A 26,056-nucleotide genomic window follows, 5' to 3' on the forward strand; every position below is an offset into this window, starting at 1 on the left:
GCAGGATCCAGAGAGGGTGGCATCATAACAGACTTTGCACAGGAGCTGGGTCCTGAGGCCCCTTGTCTTGGCTGCTCCCATAACTAGGTTTTGTCCTTTCTGTCTGACTCAACTTGCTTGTTCCAGCTGTGGTGTGAGGCTATCTCACTTGGAAGATCAGGCTTCAGGGGAGAGGTGTTACTGACCCCAGAGCCAAGTCTGCTGGTGTCAAGGGGGCTCATTCAGCTGCACTGATGGTGGGAACCCAGGTTTTCCTGCAGTTACCAGACAGATTTCTTGTTCATTTCCTTGTCTTCTTCACTGGGCACCAAATGGCTGAAGCTGTACTTCTCCAATCTTTTGATTGAGAATAGACTGGACTTCTTTGTGGTAGGTGATGGAGCCACAGAAATGTCTTGAGAACTGACGAAGAACCCATTCTTTGTGGTTAGTCAGTCTCCCCTTATGATAATATACATGACATTGGATTTTTAAAAAAATTTTATTGGATTTATTTGAAAGGAAGAGTGTGGGGAGAGAGAGAAATCTTTGATTTGCTGTTTCACTCTTAAAAATGGCCACAGTAAGTGAGGCTGGGCCAGGCTGAAGCCAGGAGCCCAGAATTACATTGGGTTCCTGGGCACTTGGACCATCTTCCACTGCTTTCCCCAGGTACATTAGCAGGAAGCTGGATTGGAAGTGGAGCAACCATGACTTGAAACAGTTCCTGTGTGGGATGCTGGTGTCCCAAGTGATAGCTTAATTTGTGCCACAATGTCAGCTCCACAATTAAAGTTTTGAGTTGGTCCCCTAGGGAGTCCACAACACTGGAAGGGGATATATAAAATATCTTTGTGGAGATATATCTATAAATTTTTCTATCAAAACTGATGCACAGATTTATCAGATTGTCAGAAGCATGGTTAAGGTTTCCATTCCTATGTGGACCCAAGAGGTAGACATGTATAAAACAGTTTGACAAAGTCAATTTTTCTTCAACTCTTTCCTCTCGCCTCACAGTGGTAAATGCTCAAAGTCAACATCCTGATAAGTTTGAGGCCAGAGAGCCCTCGGAGAGCATCCAGGCCACACACAGTGAGGGCATTTGCAAATGTGTACTGGCCAGCACCTGTTCAGTGGGGAGATTGGTGCCAAAAGCCCTCGGTTCTCCACCACTGCCCCACAACAGGCTTGACTTTATTCTCTCTGTTGGGATCCTACATAAGGTTTTTTTAGAAGATGGATTTTGACAATCAGTATTCTAGCTTAGTCTAATTCATTGTAGGTACTGAGTCATAAAAAGAAGAGACACAGGCCCAGCATGGTAGCCTGGTGGCTAAAGTTCTCACCTTGCATGTGCAAGGATTCCATATGGGCACCAGTTCTAATTCTGACAACCCCGCTTCCCATCCAGCTCCCTGCTTGTGGCCTAGGAAAGCAATAGAGAACAGCCCAAAGCCTTGGGACCCTGTATCTGCTTGGGAGACCTGGAAGAGGCTCTGGGCTCCTGGCTTTGGTTTGGCTCAACTCTGGGCATTGTGGCCGCTTGGGGAGTGAATTGATATATGGAAGATTGTCCTCTCTATCCTCCTCTCTGTATATCTGACTTTCCAATAGCAATAAAATTTTAAAAAGAGACACCATAAAAGAAGAGATTTGTTCAGACCACGGAGCAAGTGTTTTCTCATATCATCATCACCTGTGTACTGCTCCTGGTCTTGTGAATCAGAAAGGTAGAGAGGAAGGTGATGTCCATCAAGCAATTCTGATGCAAACTAAAGTTTAAGGCTCATGGATACCGACAAAGAGCTGCCTAAAGACCTGGGTTCCAGATAAATGTCACCACTTTCAAATAGGAGCTGATTTGGGCCAGTAATGTGAGTTTCATCTGTAGAAAGATTATAATATTTGCCTCACATATTTGTTATAAGACTCAAAACCAGGAAGAGATGTGCTTTCTCTGAATATGTGTGAGTGATGTGCATTCATGCCAGGGTTGAAAAACCTTGAATTTAGAAATCGGGTGCCTATATAACTATGGCCCTCATGGACTAAAAGATGGGGAGCAGGTGATCTGAGCTCATTTCTGGTCCAGATCCAGAGAGAGTGAAGAGTCAGGACATTGTTAGCTGTAGTCCTGAAACCTGACAGTTGAGAGACCAGGCTAAAGGACTTCAGATGGTTGTGGGTGAGATGGGGTGGGGTGTAGAGCTGCCAGGAAGCACACTTGGCCCGGTGCCTTTGCATCTTCTGATGGGAGAGAGATCAGAGACTGATTGGCGTTTGAATTGCATACATTTAACTTCGACACAGTTATGAGTGTCAAGGGAAGTGAGTGTTAAGAGTATTTTATTATTCAATAATGGTGATTGATCCCTTCTTGTGGATAACTCATTAGAGGTGAAGAATATGGCCCCTGCTCCCCAGCAACTAATTGTTATGCAGGTGGAGACCTGCATAATTAGGCCAAAATGGCAAATGCTGCAAGAAGTATTAAGGCTTGCTTTGAGGAGGGACTAACAGTGACTGGACCAGGAGGTGGGATGACATTTCAGAGGACATGTGCACTATATCTTCAAAGGTAAGATTTTACAGTCAAAGTAACACAGAATGAAGGCCAAAGGCCAGAAGGGTGAAGAAAGCCTGGTGGAAGTGGGGACAGACCAGTGCAGGTAATGTGACTTCATAGGACATCAGGCTGCAGAGCTCTGCTGGAGAGGAATATGGCCAGAGTAAATGATTTTTCACATGTCCATTCTTAGGATCTGAATTGTTTTTACTAGTCTCCCTCTTTTTTGCTGTCACTACCCTCCAAGGAAGTTAGTGCATTAACTTTTTAACATTTATTTTATTAGAAAGGCGAATTTACAGAAATGTCTTCCGTCCTCTGGTTCATCCCCTAAGTAGTCGCAATGGCTGGAGCTGAGCTTATCTGAAACCAGGAGCTTTATCCAGGTCTCCTGCAAGGGGGCAGGGTTCTAAGATTTTGGGCCATCTTCTCCTGCTTCTCCAAGCCACAAACAGGGAGTTGGATGGGAAGTGGAAAAGCCAAGTTACAAACAGGCACCCATATTGGACCTTGGTGCGTACAGGGTGAGGATTTAGCCACTGAACTATATTGCACTGGGCCTATATTAACTTATTTTTTTGAGTGTGCTTCATTCCACTACTAGAGTACAAGCACTCCAAGACTGGAACTGTTTCTTCCTCTTCCGTCTCACTTGATCACTGTAGGTCAGGCCCCTGTTTGCTTCTCAGAACAAACTTGATACATGTGTGCACTAGGAATGTGAGAGGAAACAACAGGAATAAAAGACAAGACAGGTCAAGGGTGAGGGGAGTTGACCAGTGGAAGGTGATAAAAAGGATAAAATGAAATTCTGGGGCCAGTGTTGTAGTGTGATGGGTAAAACTGCCTCTCGGGATGCCAGTATCCCACATGGGCGCCAGCTCAGTTTCCCCACTTCTGATCCAACTCCCTGCTAATGCACCCGAGAAAAGTAAGTGGGAGAGGGCCCCTGCAGCAATGTGAGAAGTGAACCACTAGACCGATGGAAGAGCTCCCTCTGTGATGTTGACTTCCAAAGTAAGAATCTTAGAAAAAAGGAAAAGAAAAAAAAGCCAAGAATTCTCACTGCTCATAAGCAGTCCCTGAGTCTCCCAAGACTGGGCTGTGCTGCAATGAGGGTTGCGGTGCGAGGCTCCAGAGGGGCCTGAGGGAGGCGTTGATGGCACTATGACAATAGCTCGTCTACCTGGGGAGTCATGAGACCAGTGCTTCCAGTCCCATTTTTGCCTCCGATTCTATTTGGCTTATTCCAATGTCTTGGTGCCCTTGGAGCTTCAGTTCCTCCCTATCCTAAAGCATCCGATTTGGCTGAGCACTTTGCCAAGTGGGAGGTGCGGAGTGTGAGGTTCCTTCCGACTGACATCCTGACTGAGGCTCAGTAGATGACATCTCTGTGATCTTGAGACTATTCAAGAGGCCTTAATGGCTGTGTACTGAGATGAGCCTGGACCCTGGGTCTGCTTCCTGGTTGGGAAACACCAGCTTGAATGGCACTTGCAGCTGTGTTGGTCTTCACAGATTAGAGGGTACCTGTTTACTGTGGTAAAATTCAGGTGAACTTTGGGGGTGAATTCCTTCCCTTATGAGCTTAGCTCAAGGTGCAGTTCACAAGGACAGAAACACATCTCAGGAGCCAACTAGAATGTGTGCATGTGTATGTGGCATTTGGCTTTTGTTGTTTGTAAAGAAACAGCCGTTAGTGCTTAGTAGACAAACAGTTTATACAATAATAAGTGTGGTTACAGTCCATTGTTGTCAGTGATACAGCATTTTCCATCACAACTACAGGTAAAACCAAATTTCATGAAGTAGTCATAGCACATTCATGCTAGTGAGAATATATTAAAACATTGCACGTGCATTATAGGGGCAGACAAAACTGGAGAAAGGAGATATTTTCACTCGTGGTTGGTTTCGTGTAGTTTGTCATTGAGACTTACATTATGTTTGGGTCAAACAAAAAACCCAAAGAGGTTTTATAAAAGTTTACAACCATTAAACATTATTGTTTAATCCCACAAATGAATAAAGCAAACTACTATAGCTCAATGATACACAAACCAGGACTAAAAATAGTCAATCTGCCTAAGTATCTAGCTAACTACAATACAATAGCTATTAAATATGCTGAATGTTTATAAAGGCATTGAGACAAGCAGGTTCCAGAAATATACTGGTTTGGTTTCCAGTGAGAACTAAGTGTAGTGCCGTTTCGGTGGAGACTAATGCACTCCCCAGTGTCAGATCTGAGGAGAAGCAAACTAGGGCGAGGAAGAGGAGGGTTGGGAAGAGACCTGAGCAGGACTCGTGGACAGCTCGGCATTACTTCCCTGTGCAGATCCAGACCCAGTTCACGGAATAAAAGTGTATTGAAATCCTTGGCCCCCAAAAAGGCCATTTGTTACAAAATCCCATACTTACAGCATAGATAGAATGGAAACTGAGCGCCTCTCAAAGTGAACTCTTCTATGTTTAGAAGAAAACTCAGTGCCAAAAGGTTAATGGATATCTGTGTTAGAGTTACTGTATAAAGATAATTCATCCCAAAATAGAGGGGGGGGGGGAAAGAATTTTAGAGAAGTATTCATAACTAGCAGAGGGAGAGAGAAAGGATCATGCTATGTGTTTCGTTTCTTAGAAGTGGGCAAAGTTTTGTAGACCATTTCCATAAGGCATCTGTCATTCCCCCTTTTATGCCGGGCACCTTAAGAGAGAGTACAATGGCTCAATGTTACCTTGTCTCACAGAAGCAGTGCCCTGGATTAAACCATGCCACCCCAGGGTCACACATCTCCTTTAGGTTAAAATAAAAGTAAAACGATGACAAAATCACACCTGCACACACATAAAGAAAGAAATCACAAAATCCATAAACTCCGAGGCCTGAACAGGCACAGGCTGCTGTGAGGTCAGAAAATCGGTGAAAGAATTAAAATTACAAAGCACCTCTTGGAAAATATACCACTTCTTGAAAACCGCTTAAAACGTTGGGCAGCGACCTCTGCTGAGTGCTTGGAGGTAAGTATCCCGAAGTATGCATGCTTCGTTTCATGAGGGCAACTTGGTTCTATTCCCAAGGGACCAAGGGGGAGGGGTTCCCGAGTGCTTCTTTATTAATTGCTGCTTTATGACAGACAGTGAAGAAGTCAAGAAGTGTGCAGACCTCAGGATAAAGAAAATGTTTAATAACTAAGAACCAAGCTGGATCTATGCATCTGTGGTCGTGCAGCTCCATTTATAGATTCTTGCAGATGATTCACCAACACTGGTAACTTTTTATACAAACTCTCTGTCCCAAGGATGTATTGAACTCAATAGCCTAAAGAGAACTTACGCAGTGATAATGCTTGAAACTGTACACGTGAGAGCTGGGCATCTAGTAAGAAAGAGGCCTTGAAAAAATTGTCTATCTATAAACTATGACTGCCCTTTGGAAATAAAAGCTCCCTCACAACCTCGGCTACCTCCCTGTGACACACAGTGCCACAAACATTGGAGTGTGAAAAATCAGTCCTAATCCTAGTTGAAGATGAGTTTTGTACATGTGTTTCTATACAATCAAGGAAAAAAGATACAATTTGTATCAACAAAAGGTCATTTCTGGTTATTTGAAGCATTGCTCCTAGCCGCTTTGGTTTATGCACAGTATGAGAGGAGAAGAATGACGATTGTTTTTAGGAAATAAGAAATACTTATGCTGCCTTCAAAATATTTACTATATTGGGAGAAGCCTACAAATTGTTCTGAGTACCAAATAGGAACATGTTGGAGATGAATTGCAGCTCACATTAATCTTGTGCTTCTTTGTGCAAATTGTGCAAATAGTTAATAACTGCAGTGCCATTGATGATTTTGGTAGGACGATGAACTAACTGGCACAAAGGCATCAGAGTCATCAAAACTGTCAAAAACCTGATTTAGACACAGGGCAGATTGAGAAGGTCCAAGAAGTTAAAGGTAGGAAATAGGGTCTTGTATGAAACAGCAAGCACTGCAGGGGCAACTGTCACTCTCTTTGAAACTACCTGATAGAGAAACTACTTTTCATATTTTGGTAATATGCTGAGGGATGGGGAGATTAGATGGCAAGTGAGTGATGGGAAGTTGTGATGAACTGAAAAGTAACACTGGTTGGGATGCAGAACTGATCGACTTGGACAGACAGAAAGCAGCATGCAAGCCATTATCAAACCACCAGAAACAACCCAGACTACAGCCTCACATTCAGAGTGTTTCACAGTAAGAAACATTTAATAGGCAGTGTCACACCTTCTCATGAAGAAACAAAGGCCAAGGCCAAGGCCAGGCCTTCTCAACTTTCATGAAAGAAAAATCAAATCAAATCAAATAAAAACCACCATAGAACTTAGCAAGTTCTAGCTCAAGAAATAGTGAGCTGGTCATGGTTGAAAATGTTGAAATATACAATGGATTCAAAAAGGGGGTTCATTTAGTGCAGCTTGAAAAAAAAAAATAAACAAGTAATACCTCTTCTAGAGGCACTTAGCTACAAAGTTTCCCACCCTGAGCAAGAGACAAGTTGCGCAAATGATGCCTCTCAACCTGAGGCCTTTCCTCTTTAGTAGCAGATCTAAGAATTACCTAATAGCAAGTGCATCCTCTGTGGGGATTTGAAGTGCACAACTGAGCCAGCTATTAGCAAAAATGCAGCATCCCGAAAGCTGCTTTGTTCTACCTAGAAAATCCCCTGGTTTTTTGTTTATTTTGTTTCCTAAAGAAATTCTGCTCCACCAATAATTGACCTTATTGCCCAAAGGGTGGACAGTAGGAGAAAAGTGGATTACATGGCTATGCACTGTCCTCCACTACGTTTCATCCTGTGGTGTTGAATACTGCATAGATCAGAAGTCCAGAAAGCATCCATTGGTCCCTCCTTGAGTGAGGCTTTAGTATTCACCATTTAAAGCCATGCGAGTTTGGCCATCTCCCCGGGAAAAGGTGAGTGACCTCTGGTGGTAAATCCTTTGGTCCTGGTCAAACTCTTCTGTGCTCGTGTAGCATACTCATGTACTATGATTGGAACTTGAGCTTATCCGTCAGCTCCTCTGCAGAAGGCTGCAACCTGACCCCTCAATGACTGAGGTGAAGAGACTTGGAAGCTAGGAACTGTTGGTAAATGTTGGCTGGCCAGTGAAAAGTGCAAAGGAAACATCTGGCTTGCTGTGGCGCCTAAGAAAGCAATGTTCAAATATTGGCGTGTACTTTCACTTTCAAAACTAGTGAAACTATGAAATGTAAGGTCATCAAGTCAGATTCATGTCCTATACAGTTATAGACTAAGGACTGTTTAGAGCCTATCTTCTCGTTATCACTATATAAAAGTTGACACAAGAGGTTTGCACACATCTCAAATATATACATTCATACATGCAATATAATTGCTAAGAATAGATTTTCGAGAAAGCTCTAGAAGCCTCTATGTGACCCTATATCTTGCTTAATAAAGATATTGAATGATCAGATATCCATGCAGAAGGAAGCATTTGCTTTAGCAATTCCTATTAAGAAACCGAAAAGGTTAATTCAATATACAACCTGAACCTGATGCTTTTGCTTTCTAAACTGGATATATTATTCACACTTTGCAGTATAGAATGTGTGACTAAGAAATGCTGGTAATGGAATCCCTTGGGATTTCTTGCATTTAGGCCTCCCCCCTTTCCCCCAACCCCCGCCCACCCGCCCTGGGCTTTGTCCTCCATTACCTGTGTGGTGCAGTGCAAAAAGGCCATGGGACTTGTCAGAGGACTTGGGTGTGTGACTTAAGTCATCTGCTAGCAGTGTGACTGGCAAGTCAATCTCGCTGAGCTTCAGCTCCCTGCTCTATAACATAGGATGTTGACAAGACCTACCTCACAGGGTTGTTATGCACTTAAATGATGTAAATACTCTGTGACTCGGCAAGTGCCACACAAATGGTTAGTTACTAATATCAGAGTATTAGTGTATTTGAAGTATTAATAATCCTACTTCTAGCAAGGACCGAGTATCGTGTCATGTCAACGTGCAGCCCTAAGCTTAGCAACAATCAGGGCTGCCAGTTGCTGGGCATCTGCTGTGTGGGGATTCTTCTCCATCACTGCAAGGACAATGTTGGGAGGGAAGATATTGCAGAGGTTCTTGTAGGTCTGATACTGGTGCTCTGGGATCATATGCTCCCTGGAATCATTGCACATTCCAACCCATGGATTCCTCCAAAGCTGCTCCATCTTTTCGGGGACGCTGCGTACCATGACTGGCTCGTAACACGGTTGCATGAGGCTGTTACTCAAGGGATAGGAGTGGTAGCCATAGGAGTCAGCTGCACAGGGCAGTGGGTCCCAGCTGGCGTGCTGTTCCCGGCACAGAGGAGGTCGTCTTTGCCTCATGGGGTTGCTCTCGTAGAGGCGCGAGTCAGAGATGCTGTCCATGCGCGTCATCACCAGGGCCCGGCCTGGCTGGGGAGGTGCCCCGGGATGGATATTGGGAGGCATGGCGTAGTCTCCTGGACAGCTGGAGCGTGTGCCAGTTGCCGGGTGCTGGGCATGCAGAGCTAAGTGTGGGACTGACTGCTTATGAGGGGCCTGCTTAGAATCCTCTGGGCCATAGCTCTGCACTCGTGTTAAGGCTTCATGGTAACCATGAGGGAAAGGCTGCAGTCGGTTCTGAGATGCTGAGCGGTGCAACTTCAAACTGCCTTCAGAATGGGCATCAGCTACAGCCAAGTACAAATTGTTGTAGGAGGAATAGTTGTCGTTCCTGGTATGGCTCATGCGGCTGTCTGGGCAGAGGTTGGGATTCCGGGCATACAGCCCTCGGTCTGCTTCAGCTATGTAGTACTCTCGATTATGCATGCTGTTGATGTTTAACTTGGAGAAGTCACCTAACATTGAATAGTAGCCATGGTCCCCCATGGACTCAAACTTTGGATATTGCTCAGCATAGCTAATAGGGGTCCCATGGCTGTTGGTAACGAGGATGGGAGGATACTGCATGCTTGCCATGTGCTCCAGTGAGGCCTTCTGGTGTGGGAAATGGGAGGATCCTGGTACTGGGCTGCTGGCCGAACGGGTGTTGAGTGCACCCACTGCATGGCTTTTGGGGGGTGGGAGTGTGGGGACACTTAGGGCGGTCACAAGCGAGGGGACAGAACTGGCCTCAGGCTTACGGGCAATGGACAGCCATTCCTCGGGCTCCACAGCCACAGACCGGATGCTAGGATCGGATTGGCGCTTGGGGGCCACCCGTTTGACCTCTGAGGTTATCTCACCTTTGGCACTAGACATCCCTGTGCCACACTTGGCCAGGGTGCCTTCGCTCATGGTTTTCACTGTGGACAGTTTGGCACTGATGCGGAGCTCATCAGCCACCGAACGCTGCGGTTGGTTGGCCCGCTCCGGGTGGTAGTATTTGCACTTGTGGCCGTAGGTGCATTTTTTGCCTGAAAAAATAATGCCTTGGAGTAAGACTTTCTCTCATAGTGTGCAACCCTCTGTGCCAGAAACTGTCATAGCAATCTGGTCACTCGGGCTAGTGTTATACTGTGTGGGACTGAAGCAGAAAATCAACTTTGCACAAAGGTGAGAGACAGACAACAACAAGGAGGCATCACACACTGCAAGGGTTGGGGGAGAGGTGGAAAGCTGCAGAGGAAATTGCAGTATCCAAGCTCAGAGCTGAGTAGTGGAACAGCCTGGATTGTCTAGTGACATGCTGCTTTGCTTCAGCATAGCCTGCACGCTGAGGTGCCGATGAACAACGGAAGGGCGCGTGGTGCAGTGTAAATGAGCACAGGTTTGGAGGCCAGGCAAACCTGAGGTTCAGTTCCAGCTACGTCCCTTACTAGCCCCGTGACCTTGGCCAGTGACTCATTTTTCTCTTCTGTACACAGGGTTCATAATCAAGCATGTATATTATAGGGTAGTTTTGTAAAGATTCAACGAGATACATGCAAATCTGTTTTAAATGTTAGTTGAGGACAAAAACAAAATTCCCCATAAAACAAGTGATTATCCCCAAAGAGCCAATGTCGAAAGTAGCCTCAGACCCACCAGCCCATGTTTCTTTCCTGTGTCAGAGGGACTTGGTTACGAGCACAAGAACACTGGAAGAGGGTGTATTTTTTTTAAAAGAAGTTAATTTTGGAAGTGAAGTGGCAAAGTATAGATCAGAAGGAAACGGTATTTTTAGTTGGCAGAAAGTGCAAGTCAACTGCCTAACAGACACGTTCTTGGGCTCAAACGCAGTTTAGCATTACTCTCTCTGTGTTCACAGGCCCTGCAGGGTTTCTGCAACATCGCTCAAGACTTAGGCAGCTGGAGCCCATATGTCATCTTAGGAAGTGACACCTAATTCTCCCTTTGATTCTAGATACCTCTTCCTCATCCAGTTTCAAGGATTTCTCTTTAAATGCCTCCGGAGAGTACATAAAGACACAAACCGTAACTCACAGAAAGTGGATGAAGCCGAATTTCCCATCTGAGAGGGAAAACTGGGAGAGAAAAGTATCCACGGAGTCCTTATGTTTCCCTTAGTACAGAACTGAGTTCTGCACATAGGTACTCACCATAAGGACATGGTTGCTTCTTATGCTCAGGAACGACAGGTCTCTTTCTTAGGAAATTTTCAAGGCTTGGGCCATGGCGTCCTAAAGGATCATCTGGAGGCATAAATCTGAAAGCAAGCAAGCAAGGGGTGAATGTCTTCCCTTCTGTTGCCACGAGCCCCTTACCAGGAGTTCAGATTCTCATTAGCTCTTGCCTGTACTGTTGTCACGGCTTTTTCATGGGCCCTCCTGCCTTAAGGCTGGCTTTTTTTTTGGTTAGGCCAGCTGCTCTTCCTTTTGTTACCACCTGATCACACAGAAAGAATTCTTTCCCCTCTGCATCATTCTTCCATGTGGGTGTGTTCCAACAGTACCAGTGTGCCTGCTTGTTCCCTCAACACGCCACTTCATGGCTTTGTTCATGTTGTCCCTTTCCTCTGTCATGCCCAGCAGCCCCCTTTGCTCTGTCTGTAAGCTTCCTCTGAAATGTCATCTCTGGGAGGTCTTTTTCTAAAACCTCCTGCAGACAGAGCAATTAAGAAGAAAATACTTTAACTGGAGCACTTATCACAACACATTGTGGGGGTTTCTCCCCCCCCCCCCGCTATACTTTCAGCCCTTTAAAAGGGCTGTTTCTCATTCAGCCTTTTATTTCCATGGCAACCAGCATAATGCATGGTACACAGTAAGTGTTCAGTAAATTTTTATTGAAGTAGAATGAAATCTATTCCTACTGGTAACTTGGATAGAGGCTTATTATTCAGAGCCTACTGGGAAGAAACGCACTTGTCATTCACAAAAGAATACATCAGCAACCGCTCTTCGATGAACTTCTTCCATTCTGGCTTTTCGACTTGAAGGTCTCGGTAGTTATCGTTGGACACAATTATGCCATCAGAATCAAAAGCCAGTTTGACTATGAACCGGTCATCATAGCAGACAACCCTCCTGCCTTGGACCCTTCGGGATGGTGTGAAGACAAGAATCTTTTCCTTTTCCAGTTTCCGTAGAACATCTTGATCTGTTGAAATATGATTATATGCCACAGAGTAGAAACTCTCAAATTAGCAGTCTTATCCTTGTATTAAAAAAAAAATACAAAACTAAAAAATTAATTTTATATTTTTTCTAAAAAATATTTACACAATCATCCACCCCACACCAACATACACTATCCCTATTTCCCTACCCCAAATTACAACAAAACAACAAAATCTTTTCCCTTAACCACCCTTTACCCCAACCAAAACACACCCACACCATACTCCATCCCCTACCACCCAAAAAAACAAATTCAAAAAATACCTAAAAATTCCCAAATTCCAACCATCCCCCTCAAATTTCATAAGCTCTCGCACACTCACTCGCGCAGCTCGCGAGTCTCTCTCTCGCATTAATCTTTTACATAAATTCTCCATCCTCCCACCCACCCCATTCCAACTCCAAATTCAACATCATCCTTTCTTCCCCCCCAACCCCTACCCCCACCTCAACTATAATATAATACCCCCCAAACATAATATTCAACACAAATTCCCTACTTTTCCAATCATTCATTTTTCAATCTCATTTCCCATCCACCACACACATACAATTTCACATCAACCAATCATATTCCTCTACTCCCTCCATAAACCCCCCCTCCCCATTCCTCCAACCATTACAAACCCCAATATTCACAACATTTTAAATATTTAAACACATAATCCATTCCTCATATCTCCCAATAATTATTCAATAACATACATCTTCCATAACCCAGTTCAAAGTAGCTGTCACAGTCTTCCTGCCCATTAGGACCACATACCGAGTGTTGAGGACTTTTTAAAAGACATTTTTGGCCTTATGAGCCCCTTCTTTCATAAGGAAATGTTAAACTTTGCATACCACAATTATATATTGGTATAATCCAAATATAGTCCAGCAAATACGTCACTGCAAATTCGCCATTTTTTTCTGTTTGATGTGAAAAGAAAATAAAAATATTTCCATGGGACCTGAAAAATATCCTTATTCCTAGGTTATTGGGGTCTACTCTGCATCACACTTTAGTCAGCTGTGACTTCCGCAGGACTTTGCTCTTGATTCCACTCCCTAATTGTGAACCTCACATTTGTCTGTACAGAATGAGACCTATTGTCTAGCATGGTTTGCATAGTCCCTTGAAAAATGTCTTCCTTTTCATTGTCAGGTAATCCCCGCTTAGTCTGAATCTATGCCAAGTAGAAAAGCGCTCCTTTTCAACTACAGACCCTTTCCTTTGCTGAATTGACGCTGCTTCTATTAAACTGTCATATACCACAATGATGGGTTTCTTTGCAGCACATTATCAAAAAAATAAACTTAATGAAAGATATTTTACATATCCTTGACTATTTAGAAAAGAAATTTTAGCTAAATTGGTGCTATCAGCCGCTCCTGCAAATGATCTTTCTGGCTTTGCCTCCCAATGAGAAATGCTGGCTAGAGAACAGTACCTGTAATTGGTGCATCAGGGCGGGACTGCTCCTTTCTCCATGCAGGCACGAATACAGTAATATCTTTATGACCTTTATCTAAAAACCAGTCCACAGCAAGTTGTATTCCTCGGCAGGAGAATTCTTCTTTATTTCCATGGCTTTAGAAAAGCAGAGAATAAGAGGAAAAACGACTGACAGTAGCCAAAAAAAAAAGCCCGCAAATAGTTGGGTTTTTTTTTTTTTTTGTATCAAAAGATTAACAACAAGCAATTTCTCGATGATAACAAAGAACATATTGTTTAAAAGGAGCAAATCAAAATGATTTTTTTTTAGTTTATTAATTATTTTAAGAGAGAGAAGGATCCTTTGGTTCACCCTCCAAATTCCTGGCTAAAAGGCAGCAGCCACTAACTCCATCTGGATCTCCCACATGGGTGGGTGGCAGGGACACAAGTACATCTGATGTCTCCCAGGGGTGCACTAGCAGGAAGCTGAATCTGAAGAGGACAAACAGAAACCAGGTCTCTGACACTAGATGTGGGAGTCCTAAGGGGCAGCTGAATGCTCTGCAGCACAATTCTTGTCCATCAAGTTCTCTCACAATGTTTATCATGCATGTACATTTAATTAAATACAATACACTAACAAAAATTCTTGAAAATTTAAGGTGTAGAAAATACAATGTAATTAGAAAAAGAGGATTTAGAAATGTGTGTAAATATAAATATCATAATCCTGATTTTGCAGAAGAAAGCATTGAAATGATATTGGAAATAAGCACAACTCAGTGCTTATAAGCTCTGTGGTTAAATCTTCTTGCATGTGTCAGGATTCCACATGGGCACCAGTTCCTATCCTGGCTACTCCACTTCCATCTGGCTCCCTGCTTGTGGCCTAAGAAAGCAGTGGAGGGCAGCCCAAAGCCTTGGGACCCTGCATCATCATGGGAGACCTGGAAGAGCTCCTGGCTCCTGGCTTCAGAGTGGCTCAGCTCTGGCTGTTACAGCTACGTGGGGAGTGAACCAGTGGATGGAAGATCTTTCTGTCTCTCCTCTCTGTAAATCTGCCTTTCCAACAAAAAGAAATAAATCTTTCCTAAAAAGAAATAATCACAACAAAATATTAGTGAAATTGTTATTCTATGTGACAGAATTATCAGTCACAAAATTTCCTATACAATTCAAGTGTTTCTTTTATCATCAGAACATGACATAAAAGGAGAAAATTGTGTCACAATTACTTATAAAAGGAATAGACACCTGCAAACATAAAAAGTACAATAAAACTTTTTTTTCATTTTTTTATTGTTATTAAAATTAAAAAAAATTTTTTTAAATTATCTATTTAGTTGAAAGGCAGAATGAGAGAGAAAAGGAGAGACACTGTCATGCTGCCATTCAAATAATTAAAAAAAAAAAGTCCCCAGTGAGTACCACACGGAAATTACACTTCTCTACAGAAAATTTTAAGGGAAAATATATTTCACTGATAATACGTTTGAGATAGCTACCATTGGTTGCTTCTAAAATTTGAACCATGGAGCAATTGGGCAAGTCCACAGTGTTCAAAGGAGTAATACTGGACTAAGACAACATTAAACAGGTGGGAAAGTCAGCCAGGTATGATTTTTCCCACTCCTACAGTGATAGTAAATATAAAAAAATAATGTCACTTGAGAAAGTCACCAGAACTGTCATTGGAAGGGAAATTTTGTTTGGCTTTGTAGTGCTATAAAATGTCATCTTCTTTCAAACACAATCTAACCTTAGAAAAAAAAGCACGGCTTTGATTTGTTGCTGTATATTCCAACTTTCTATTTGACACTATCAAAATCTTTTTTCTAAAGATATTTGCATCATTACAAATGTGTACTGTTATTTCTTACATTCACATTGTAAAAAATGTGGAAAAATACATAAATTATGAAGAAAAAAACCTTCAAGGTCCCACTGTTTCACTATCACCCACAAACACTGCTCATGTGTTGATGCATTTATATATTTACATAATTTCTAAAAGCATAGAGAATTGTTAAATAACAAACCTAAAGTATTTTTAATTAAAAATATGTTCAAGTGTGGACTTTAGAGCATTCCATGAGACACAAAATGAAATATCCAATAAGCACCATAGAGCATTTTAAACGTATTTGTCAAGGTGGTAATAAAGACCCATACAAGGACCTCATATGCTAAGTTTAATGCCCAATGAATATTTAAAGAATGAATTGATTTTTAATAAGAAAGTAATGTTTTCAAATGACTTGCCATCCCCCCCAACAAATACATAAAATGTGTTTTCATAGTCTTGGAAAGGTGAAATATGTTAGAACCTGCAAGTCAGAGTGTGTCAGTGACACTACAGCTCACTGTGTCCTATAGACTGGCTTAGAAACATGTCATGATTCAGGTTCCCAAACCGAATTCCAAATGGTAGATGGATTAGTGACTCCGCCCCCCCCCTATAATTTTTTCTAGTAGGGTTCAAGTATTTGAGCTCCTTACAGACATAACATAGAATAATGGTAGCATTCATATTTCAAAGTCTGCAATTCTTTGCAGTGGAGCTTTTTCTTTCCAGAGGCAGACAGATTTTAGAATGTATGTATCCTTTAGCATGTATCAAAGCCTAGTTACAATATGTGAATTAGTTATCCCATTACTGCAAATATTAATGCCTTCAAAGGCAGAGTATCATACTATAAACAGACTCATCCAGCAGGTTGAAGAACAGCAGATCGTAAAATGTAGTTTGTCTAAGAAATATCAATTGCATGATAAAGTTATAGTTAACTAACCAGGAAAAACAAACCAAGTTTACATTAACAGCAGTAACAAGTTCACAAACTGACTCTAATACTGTATTTTGACATGTGAAATGTGATTACAGAATAAATAAAATTCATAAGGAACTGAGACAAGAACAAGAGGCTATCAGGGACACATACAGCAATTTTTAAAACAGCATGCGGTCCACTATATACCATCTTAAGATGGAGTTTAAGACTTTCTAAAAATAAGACTGATGGATGATTTTCTTTTTGCTAATTTTTAAAAGATTTATTTTAGTACCGCTTACTTGTTGTAAATCACGTAAGGTACTTTGAATTTAACAGAGTTCCTGCCATGCAGGAGACAAAAGTTTATCTTTCTGTCAGCATGATTGCTATTGACAGACTTGATAAGTCGAAAACCTGAGTGATAAAGCTCTTCACTGTTCCACTGATTTTTTTGAAGAAAGGCAAAAGAACTGAAGCTGGCACAGTGGGATAATGGGGTGGTCCTCCACCTGTGGTGTTGGCATCCTGTATGGGCATCATTTTACATTCTGGTGGCTCCACTTTCCCTCCAGCTCCCTGTGAATGACCTTGGAAAGCAGCGGAGGATGCCTCAAGTCCTTGGGCTCCTGCACCCATAGAGGAAACCTAGAAGAAACTCTTTTCCTGGTTTTGCACTGATCCAGCTCTGGCCTTTTGGGGAGTGAACCAGCCGATGGAGGATCTCTCTCTCTCTGTACTTCTGACTTTCAAGTAAAATAAGTACACTTTTTTTTTAAAAGGATTTACTTATTTTTTATTGGAAAGACAGATTTACAGAGGGAAGGCGAGACAAAGATTTTCTCTCTGCTGGTTCAGTCCCTAAATGGCCACACAGGCTGGAGCCAAGCTGATCGGAAGCCAGGAGTCACAAGCGTCTTCTGGGTCTCCCACACCAGGGCTGGGACCCAAGGTCTTGGGTCATCCTCTTCTCATTCCAAAATACACACCTACAATTCCAAGACGCACATCCTTAAAGAAAGGCAGGCTTTGGGAAACATGTCTGATCTAGACTGTTCTGGGAAGAGATTTAGTTGAACAGATCTGGTACCCCTTTCCCTCAACAATCACCGTGATGGGGCAAGCATTATGACACAGTGGGTTGAGCTGCTGACTGTGGTGTTGGCATCCTTGAGTGCCAGTTTGTGTCCCAGCTGCCTGCTCTCAATGCAGCTCCTTGCTAATGTGCCTGAAAAAGCAGCAGAAGATGGCCCAAGTACTTGGGCTATTGACACTCATTTGGGAGATCCAGATGAAGCTCCTGGCTCCTAGCTTCATCCTGGCCCAGCATTTGAGGAATGAACCAGTGGAAAGTCTTGCTCTGTGTCTCCTCTCTATCACTCCATCTTTAAAAAGAAATCAATAAAATATTTAAAAAGAATCACTGGCTTATGCCTAAAGCAGGGATACTTTTGATCTTTGAATAGAGAAATTATCCTCTTCTTTAAAAAAATGAAATTTATCTTTGTGAGGAGTGATTTGAAAGTCATCATGGAGACTGATGCCCTGCACCTGCGCCATTTCTTCTTCCTCACTGCTCACAGAATTCGCGCCAGTCCAGCCATCCACCAATCAGATGTAACCTGGCATTCCACCTGAGAATCCCACCCCCAATCTCCCAGCCCCTTCCCCAACCCGCCCACTCGCCAATCATCCCCAGGCATTCACCTGCAGGCACCAATCCCCTGGGGCCTTGACCTCAATCCCTCCCAATCCCCGCCCCCCCACACCTGGCAGACAAAAAAGGCCCCCAGGTGCGGTTCGCCCTTTTTTGCTCTCTCTCTTCCTCTCCTTGGTTCCTCTCCCCTGCTCTTCCTCCCTTCCCTCCCCTTCCCCTGTTCCTGCCCCACTCGGTTCTCTCTCTCTTGCTCTCTCTTGCTCTCTCTCTTGCTCTTGCTCTCTCCTTGGTTCCTCTCCCCTGCTCTCCCTCTCCTCCTTCTTACCTCCCTTCCCCCTCCTTCCCCTTCCCCTATTCCTGCCTCGCTGGAATAAACTTCCTAAGATATGTTGTTGCGTCTGGTGTTTTCAGCTCACGGTAAAGAACCAGGTTGCGAGAATTAGCTGCGCGTAAAGTATCGTAATATCGTATAACCTAAAACTAGAACTCTTACATTCTTTTAAATAACTAACAATCTTAAGGGGGCATTTCCCTTACATACTTCATTTCCAAATGACCCCAATGGTCGGGGCAGGGCCAGGTCAAAGCTGAAAATTTCATCTGGTTCTTCCACGTGGATGCATGCTACCAAGCACTGCTTCTCTAGTCACATCAGCAAGGAGCTGGATTTGAAGCTGAGCAGCAAGGACTCAAGCCAATACCCATATGGTTTGCTGGCATCACCAATTTCAAGGTATGGCTCAATCAGCCCCTTTTCTCTTTTTACTGGTCCATTGCATCATTTTGATTCTGTAATATTGTCTGCAGGTCCTTTTCTTGTTACTGTACCTCTGGCTTCCCCTCACTCAAACAGGAAGGATGTCTAGCATATTTGGGCGTATTTAATAATGATGTTATTAGGATGTAAAATATTTGAAAAATGAAATTTGTACATGGTATAGCAGAGATACTAAATAGTTTCAATAACACTAATAGTCACATCCATTGTCAAAAGAGTTCTGGAGTCAAATTTGGGCTTTAGTCTGAGTTTTGCCACTTATTAGACTCTGTGACTCAGGGTAGTTAATTCCTCTGAATCTGAGTCTCCTCACATAAAAAAAAATGAACCTAATTATTCCATTCTGGCAGTGTTATCTGTTTTTTAATCATTATTTTTTGTTATTTTATTTGAGACACAGAGAGACAGAGACAGAGATGAATATTTGGTTTGCTGGAATTGGAAACAGCCAGGGCTAGACCCCAGGGACTCTGACACAGGATGCACGTGCCCCAAGCAACATCTCAATATGCACCAAATGCCAGTCCTGAGATGGTGTACCTCGACAACTGTAGAAATAAAAAGGTCCTTTCTAGGTCGGGAAACAACATGAACACAGATGGGTAGAAAAGAGCATAATTTTGCATGGAAACTATTAAATAGGCTGATGAGAATGGAAACGACAACAGGTATTAAAAATGACAGCAAAGGGGAAACGGGAAATGCCAGATCACGAAATTTTAAAGTTAGCCAAAGGGGTCCCAATGTGTTAGTATGACACTGCGAGTTACTGAAAGTTCCACAGTAAGTCCCCAAGAGATGGCATCATTTTCAAGATGATAAGTCCAGTAGGCCTGAGGTAGCAGACCCCCTCGGAAGCACAAAACTGAAATAGCTCTATCTCCTCACCAATGTGTAAGCTGCATGGCCATAGAACTCTTGAAAAATACATTGGTAGCAATTTCAAGAGAGAGGAAAGGTGAGATCAAGATCATTTCTGTCTCTGTTCGCCTCCAAAAAATCAAGCCACAAGGAACAATCCATGATCATTTGTAGTGCTTTGAAAAAGAAGACAAGACAATTTCTGAGCTCAAGACAGTTTTTACAGAAGGGAAAGAATATAGCAGGCTTACCTCATTGCCACGTTGCTTCCATCAATGACAATTGGCCTCAAATTATCACTGCTGTCAATTTCATCTTCAAGAGATAATTCAGGGCTTGGAATTTCTCTGGAGCTGGACCCACGAGGCACTACCAGAGTCAGGTTGACCTGCCCTTCGGAATCACCTTTGTTGCCAAGTCTGACAAGCTCTGCCAAGACATCATTAATAAGTGATTCTGGTCCCAGCTTGTGCAGCACTGATTGAATCTGTTCCTCTGCATAGCCCAGCTTCAGAGCGAAATCCATCTTGGCTTGGTATTCTTTCTCCAAGTCGAGCTTGCTGTCCTGTAAAATGCTGCTCTGGGAGAAACTTGGGCGATCTAGGCAGGGTGATCGGCAGAGCTGGCGGTGGGGCTTGGAGGGCATCTCCTTCCTCTTGAGTTGGCCATCTTTGGGTTGGCAGGTGGTGGTGTTACCGCCTTTCAGGGTCACCTGCTCGTGGTCACTCTCAGAGCTCACCCACTCTTCAGGGTCAGCATTGCCCTGCTCCGTGCCGTCCTGCTTAGGCTGTTGCTTCTCTTCCTTGGAGGCACTCTTGTCCATTTTTGGTGTCTCCACCGCAGCTGTGGCCGTCATCCCTGAATGTGGGCAGTCTGAGGTCTAATCAGTTCTTTTTCTTTTTTAGCCTGCTTGGGATCCACATAGAGTGGCATTCCTCTGTGGGAAAATGTGGTGGCAATGGTGCACGATTTTGTTTGTCTGGTTTGTTACTTTCAGATGTTACCAGTCCCTACAAATAAGCACACATACCACAACCATGTTTAAGAAAGTTCTGAAAAAGAATTGTAAAGGTTTCTTTCTAAATAACATTTCATTTCTCTTCTTACTCTATATAGTCTCATCTGATATTAGAAATACAAAAAGTCGATTTTGTCTTGTGGCTTTTCATTTAAGGGGATGTATAGTAATTGTGTAATGGAGAATATTATATTCAGATGTGAGGATACAATGCAGTATTGCATCTCTACATCCAGATTAAAGAAGGACTTACAATGAAACTGTTTACTATATCTTGACAATAGGATGCTGGACTCTGCCATTGTCCATGCCTGCAATGATGGACATATGACTGTGTATGAAGAACTATACTATAGCAATAATATAAAGGAAATCAATGGGGGTGGAGGGATTTGGAGAGGGGGTAAGTGGAATCCCAGAGCATATGGAACTGTATCATGTAATAATAATGATGATGATGATGATGATAGAAAAAAGAAACAAAAGATCCCAAGAAAAAATATAGAAAGCTAATTCAAATACAATTTAAAAAGATTTATTTGAAAAGCAGAACTATGGGCCTGGTATGGTGGCTCAATTGGCTAATCCTCCACCTCCAAGTGCCAGGACAACATATGAATGTTGGTTCCTGTCCCAGCTCCTCCATTTCCCATCCAGCTCCCTGCTTGTGGCCTGGGAAAGCAGCAGATGATGTCCCAATGCCTTGGGCCCCTGCACACATGGGAGACCTGGAATAAGCTGGCTACTGGTTTCAGAACTGCTCAGCCCCAGCCATTGTGGCCATTGGAGGAGTGAACCAGCAGTTACAAGATTTTTCTGCCTCTCCTATCTATAACTTTCCAATAAATATTAATAAATTTTTTAAAAAGGTAGAACTAGAGAGAGAGAGAGAGAGGAGAGATTTCATTCACTGGTACACACGACAGATGGCCCACACTGACCTTTTCCAGGTCTTCCTCATGGTTGCCAAATCCCAAGTATTTGGGCCATCCTCCGCTGTATTCTCAGGCACATTAGCAAAAAGCTGGATCAGGTGAAGAGCAGCTGGGACTGGAACCGGTGCCCACACTGTATGCTGCTACTGCAGAGAGAACTTAGCCCATTGCACCACAGAGCTGGCAACTAATTCTAATAATTTTATTCATATGAGTTTCAGTAGTGGTAGTTCTCCCCATACGCAGATGTACACAATTTTAAAAAATTAAAATTGTGTGTATACTACCACAACTTGAAAAGGAGAAACCACATTTCACACACGTATCCTGGAAAAGGACTCTTCCTTTCTGCCAGGGAAGCGTGTCCAGATTTTATGCCACCAGATTCTTTTACTAAGGCTGAAATCCACCCTGGAAGAGCATAGGAGTCCCATCTACTAGGGAGACTAGACAATCAGAAGAGCTGCTTTCAGACAGCAGCAGCAGACTGTAAGGGTTCCACATACAGAACGCAGTGTTGTGCACACTCCTGAGTGGATTCGCAGTGTCTTATATTTATTTTCATTAGTAAACAAAAGAAGAAAGTTCACTCACTTTGCATTAAAATAGGACATGGTAAAGGGAATATTAATTACCAGAGAGAATTAAGGCCAACTTCTTCTTCTTCTTTTTTTTTTTTTGCTTAAAAAACTGATAATTGAAGATGGTTAAAGGAAAATAGCTACTTTTGCTCAAAAAGGAAGGAGAATGGGAAGAGGTTCTTCAAAGAAAAACTTTGTATAGGACTGTGTATGGGGTTCAGGAAAAGCCTGAAAAGTACCCAATCTCTCTGGCTTATGGATGACCCTCAGGCTTTAGCAGTCAGAAAGTGGAGGCAAAGTTGTCATTGTCAATTGCTTTTTTTTTTTTTTTTTTTTTTGCAAGTCCTCTGGGCAAAGAGAGGGAGAATGATTGGACAAAATAATTAAAGAAAATTTCTGCTGAATCAATAGCTAAAAAATAAGCTATTTCAAGTAGAGACTTCAGCGGCTACACACAACAAAGAACAGAGGAAAAAAGCAAACAGGCAAGCACAGAAACCCTCAGGAGAGGAGGAAATTTGATTTTTAGAGTTGAAACATCATTTCAAATGCTATGTATTCAACAAAAAAAATTAGGAAATATGCAAAGGAACAAGAAATTACAGTCCATACAGAGGGAAAAAAATCAATAGAACTCATGTTGAAGTTTAGTCATCGTGGTAAACTGTATTGCTATTTGGGCCCCTAGGTGGGTTAATGAATCATGGGTTCTTCTTCATGAATGGGTTATATGAGTTAGTTATAGCAAGAGTGGGGTCCTTATAATAATGTTAAATCCATCCCACTTTCCTCTCTCAGTCTCTCACCTGCTTCTTAGCCCTGTTATGTCATGTAGCACAAAGGCCATTTACAGATGCCAGCACCTTATCTAGGACTTCTCAGCCTCCAGGACCATAAACCAAATAAACTTCTATGGTTTACACATTGCCTAATCTGTGTTATTCTGTTACAGCAGCCAAAAATGGACTAAGATAATGTGTTATGTCTTAGACCGTGAGGGTGTATTTTGAATATTTATTGTAACATGAGCATAAGATACAGTCTTTTTTGTGGACAAGTATTCTGTAAAGAAGGAATATTAGAAATTTAAGTAGCGTTTATATGGTAACTAAAGGATTTTTAAATACTGTATGCTAATAAAAAAGATACATGTCTAGATGCATCAGATACACATTGCTTTCTTGTTTAACCTGTTCATTTGGCAGCATGCTTTTTAGTCTCCAAGTATGTCCATATCTCCTGGGTTATTTTGATCTATTGATCTCCAGTTTCACTTCATGATGTCTGAGAAAATGCATGGTATGATTTCATTATTTTAAAAATTGCTGATGCTTCTTTTGTGTCGTATAATTTGATCAATCCTGTAGAAGGTTTCATGTATCGTTGGAAAAAAAAAATATGTTCTGTGTCTGTAGGATAAAAAGTTCTATAGGTATCAATTAAGTTCATTTTTTCTATTATCTGTGTGAGCTCTGTTGTATCCTTGCTGAGTTTCTGTCTTGTCAATCAGTACATTGAAGTAAGTGAGGTGTTAAGGTCCCTACTATTATTGTACTGGTCCCTATTGTATTGTATTGTTCCTGCTAATGTGCCTGAAAAGCAGCAGGAGACAGGGTGAGTGCTTTGGCCCCTGCACCCTCATGGGAGACCTGGATAGAGCTCCAAGCTCTTGGTTTTGGCTTTGTCCAGTACCAGCCATTGCAGCCATTTAGAGAATGAAACAGTGGATGAAATCTCTCTCTATCTCTTTCTCTCTGTGTGTCTAATTCTGCCTTCCAAATAAATAAATACTTAAAAAGTAATACTTTTAAATTGTATTACTTTATTTTATGTATTCTCCCTGGTAACTAAAAGGAAAATATGTACAGAAGAACTAAAGAAAATAACCAAAGCATTTGTCTTAGTCAATTCTTCATCAGTTCAGGCTGGTGTAATAAAATAGTATGGGCTTAGTGGCTTGAACAACAAAATTTATTTCTCATAAAGTTCAAGATTAAGGTGCAGATAGACACAGTATTTGTTGAAATTACCCTTTCTGGATTGAAGATGGCCATCTTGTCATTACATCTTCAGACTGATGGAAGAAAAATCACTTCCTTTTTGTAGCTATAAACAAAGACACAAAATCTCATATGTTAGTGCTCTGTACTCAGACTAGAATTACTTCCTTAAAACCCTCCCTCCTAAGATCATCCTATTGGAAGCTGAGGTTTAAACATATGAATTTTGGAAGGACACTGCTACTCACCCTATAACTTTATGGCACTACAAAAAAAAAATCAATGAAATACAAAGGTAGAATTGAAGAGGAGATGGCAAAACAACTAGAGATACACACAAAAATTAGGCAACAAAAGCAAAAATAGACAAATTGGGCTATATCCAAAACAGCTACACAGCACATTAAATAATCAAAATAGTTAAAAGACAACCTACAGGATGAGAAAAATATTTTAGTTCATTTATCCGAAAAGAGATTTATATTAAGAAGGTATAACTAACACCTACAACTCAACAATAGAAATCAAACAATCCAATTTGTAAAATGGGTAAAGTATGATCAGCAGTTTTCCAAACAAGGTATAGGATTGGTTGACAAATATATGAATAAATGCTCAATGTAACTAATGGCTAGAAAATGCAAATAAAAACCAAAATAACATATTTTCTTAAACTTGTTACTATGAACATTAATAAGAACAAAACAAAAGAAAACAACGTGTTGGCATGGATGTAGAAGACATGGAACACTTGTATGTTATTTGTGGAAATGTGAAATAGTACAGCTGCTGTGAGGAAAAGAGTGATTCTTTTCTGCAGAAATTTCAAAATGTAATCACAATATGAAGCAGTATGCCACATATGGGTATTTATTCAAAATAATTGAATGTAGGATCTTGAAAAGATATTTACAAGCCGTATTTACTTCAGAATTATTTAGAATATCCAAGAAATAGAGGCAATATAAATATCCATTACCTGATGAATGAATAAAGAAAATGTGTTGCAACAGTCATTAAAGAACATTACCAAACTTTGGTAAGCTTTTCTGAAAAGTAGAATGATAGATTCTTTTTTTTTTTAAAGATTTATTTTTATTATTTTTTCATTGGAAAGGCAGATATACAGAGAGGAGAGACAGAGAGGAAGATCTTCCGTCCGATGATTCACTCCCCAAGTGAGCGCAACGGGCCGATACTATGCCGATCCAAAGCCAGGAGCCTCTTGCGGGTCTCCCACGCGGGTGCAGGTTCCCAAAGCTTTGGGCTGTCCTCAACTGCTTTCCCAGGCCACAAGCAGGGAGCTGGAAGGGAAGCGGGGCTGCTGGGATTAGAACCGGCGCCCATATGGGATCCCGGGCGTGCAAGGCGAGGACCTTTAACCACTTGCGCCACTGCGCCGGGCCCTAACCCCCTTTTTTAAAAAAAAAAATATTTATTTTTATTGGAAAGTCAGATATACAGAGAGGAGGAGAGACAGAGAGGAAGATCTTCCGTCTGATGATTCACTCCCCAAATGAGCACAATGGCCGGTGCTATACAGATCCGAAGCCAGGAGTCAGGAAATTCTTCCAGGTCTCCCACACGGGTGCATGGTCCCAAGGCTTTGGGCCGTCCTGGACTGCTTTCCCAGGCCACAAGCAGGGAGCTGGATGGGAAGTGGAGCTGCTGGGATTAGAACCGGTGTCCCATATGGGATCCCGGTATGTTCAAGGCGAGGACTTTAGCCACTAGACCATGCTGCCAAGCCCCTTAACCCTCTAAGAGCCCAGCATCAGACTAAGTCCAGACACAGCAAAAATATTTCAGTACTAAATATTATTTCAATAAATTTTAGGACACAAAATACTTTAGAAAAGTTAGTTGCATTTCTATAAAGTAGCAATTAATTGTCTGAA

General features: G+C 42.1%; 1 protein-coding gene across 1 annotated transcript; it reads right to left on the reverse strand.

Annotated features, from left to right (window-relative positions):
* Positions 1 to 8,568: 8,568 nt before the first annotated feature.
* On the reverse strand, positions 8,569 to 20,480 carry ZC3H12B (zinc finger CCCH-type containing 12B). The gene is made up of 5 exons (XM_041002350.1): positions 19,876 to 20,480; positions 13,571 to 13,710; positions 11,880 to 12,114; positions 11,115 to 11,221; positions 8,569 to 9,989 (listed from the first exon to the last, which is right to left on the reverse strand). Exons 1-5 carry the CDS (start codon positions 20,478 to 20,480, stop codon positions 8,569 to 8,571), a joined length of 2,508 nt encoding a protein of 835 aa, XP_040858284.1.
* Positions 20,481 to 26,056: the final 5,576 nt, after the last annotated feature.

Source organism: Ochotona curzoniae, unplaced genomic scaffold (assembly GCF_017591425.1).
Source record: "Ochotona curzoniae isolate NIBS_2020 unplaced genomic scaffold, NIBS_Ocur_1.0 contig_1274, whole genome shotgun sequence".
NCBI classification, from domain to species: domain Eukaryota; kingdom Metazoa; phylum Chordata; class Mammalia; order Lagomorpha; family Ochotonidae; genus Ochotona; species Ochotona curzoniae.

Coding starts and splice junctions, on each gene's coding strand:
- ZC3H12B (XM_041002350.1), bottom strand. CDS start 20,480: ATGACGGCCACAGCTGCGGTGGAGACACCAAAAATGGACAAGAGTGCC. Junction 13,711..19,875: donor GGAAGCAACGTGGCAATGAG/GTAAGCCTGCTA, acceptor GCTTTTCTAAAG/CCATGGAAATAAAGAAGAAT. Junction 11,222..11,879: donor TATTCTTTTGTGAATGACAA/GTGCGTTTCTTC, acceptor GCTTGCTTTCAG/ATTTATGCCTCCAGATGATC.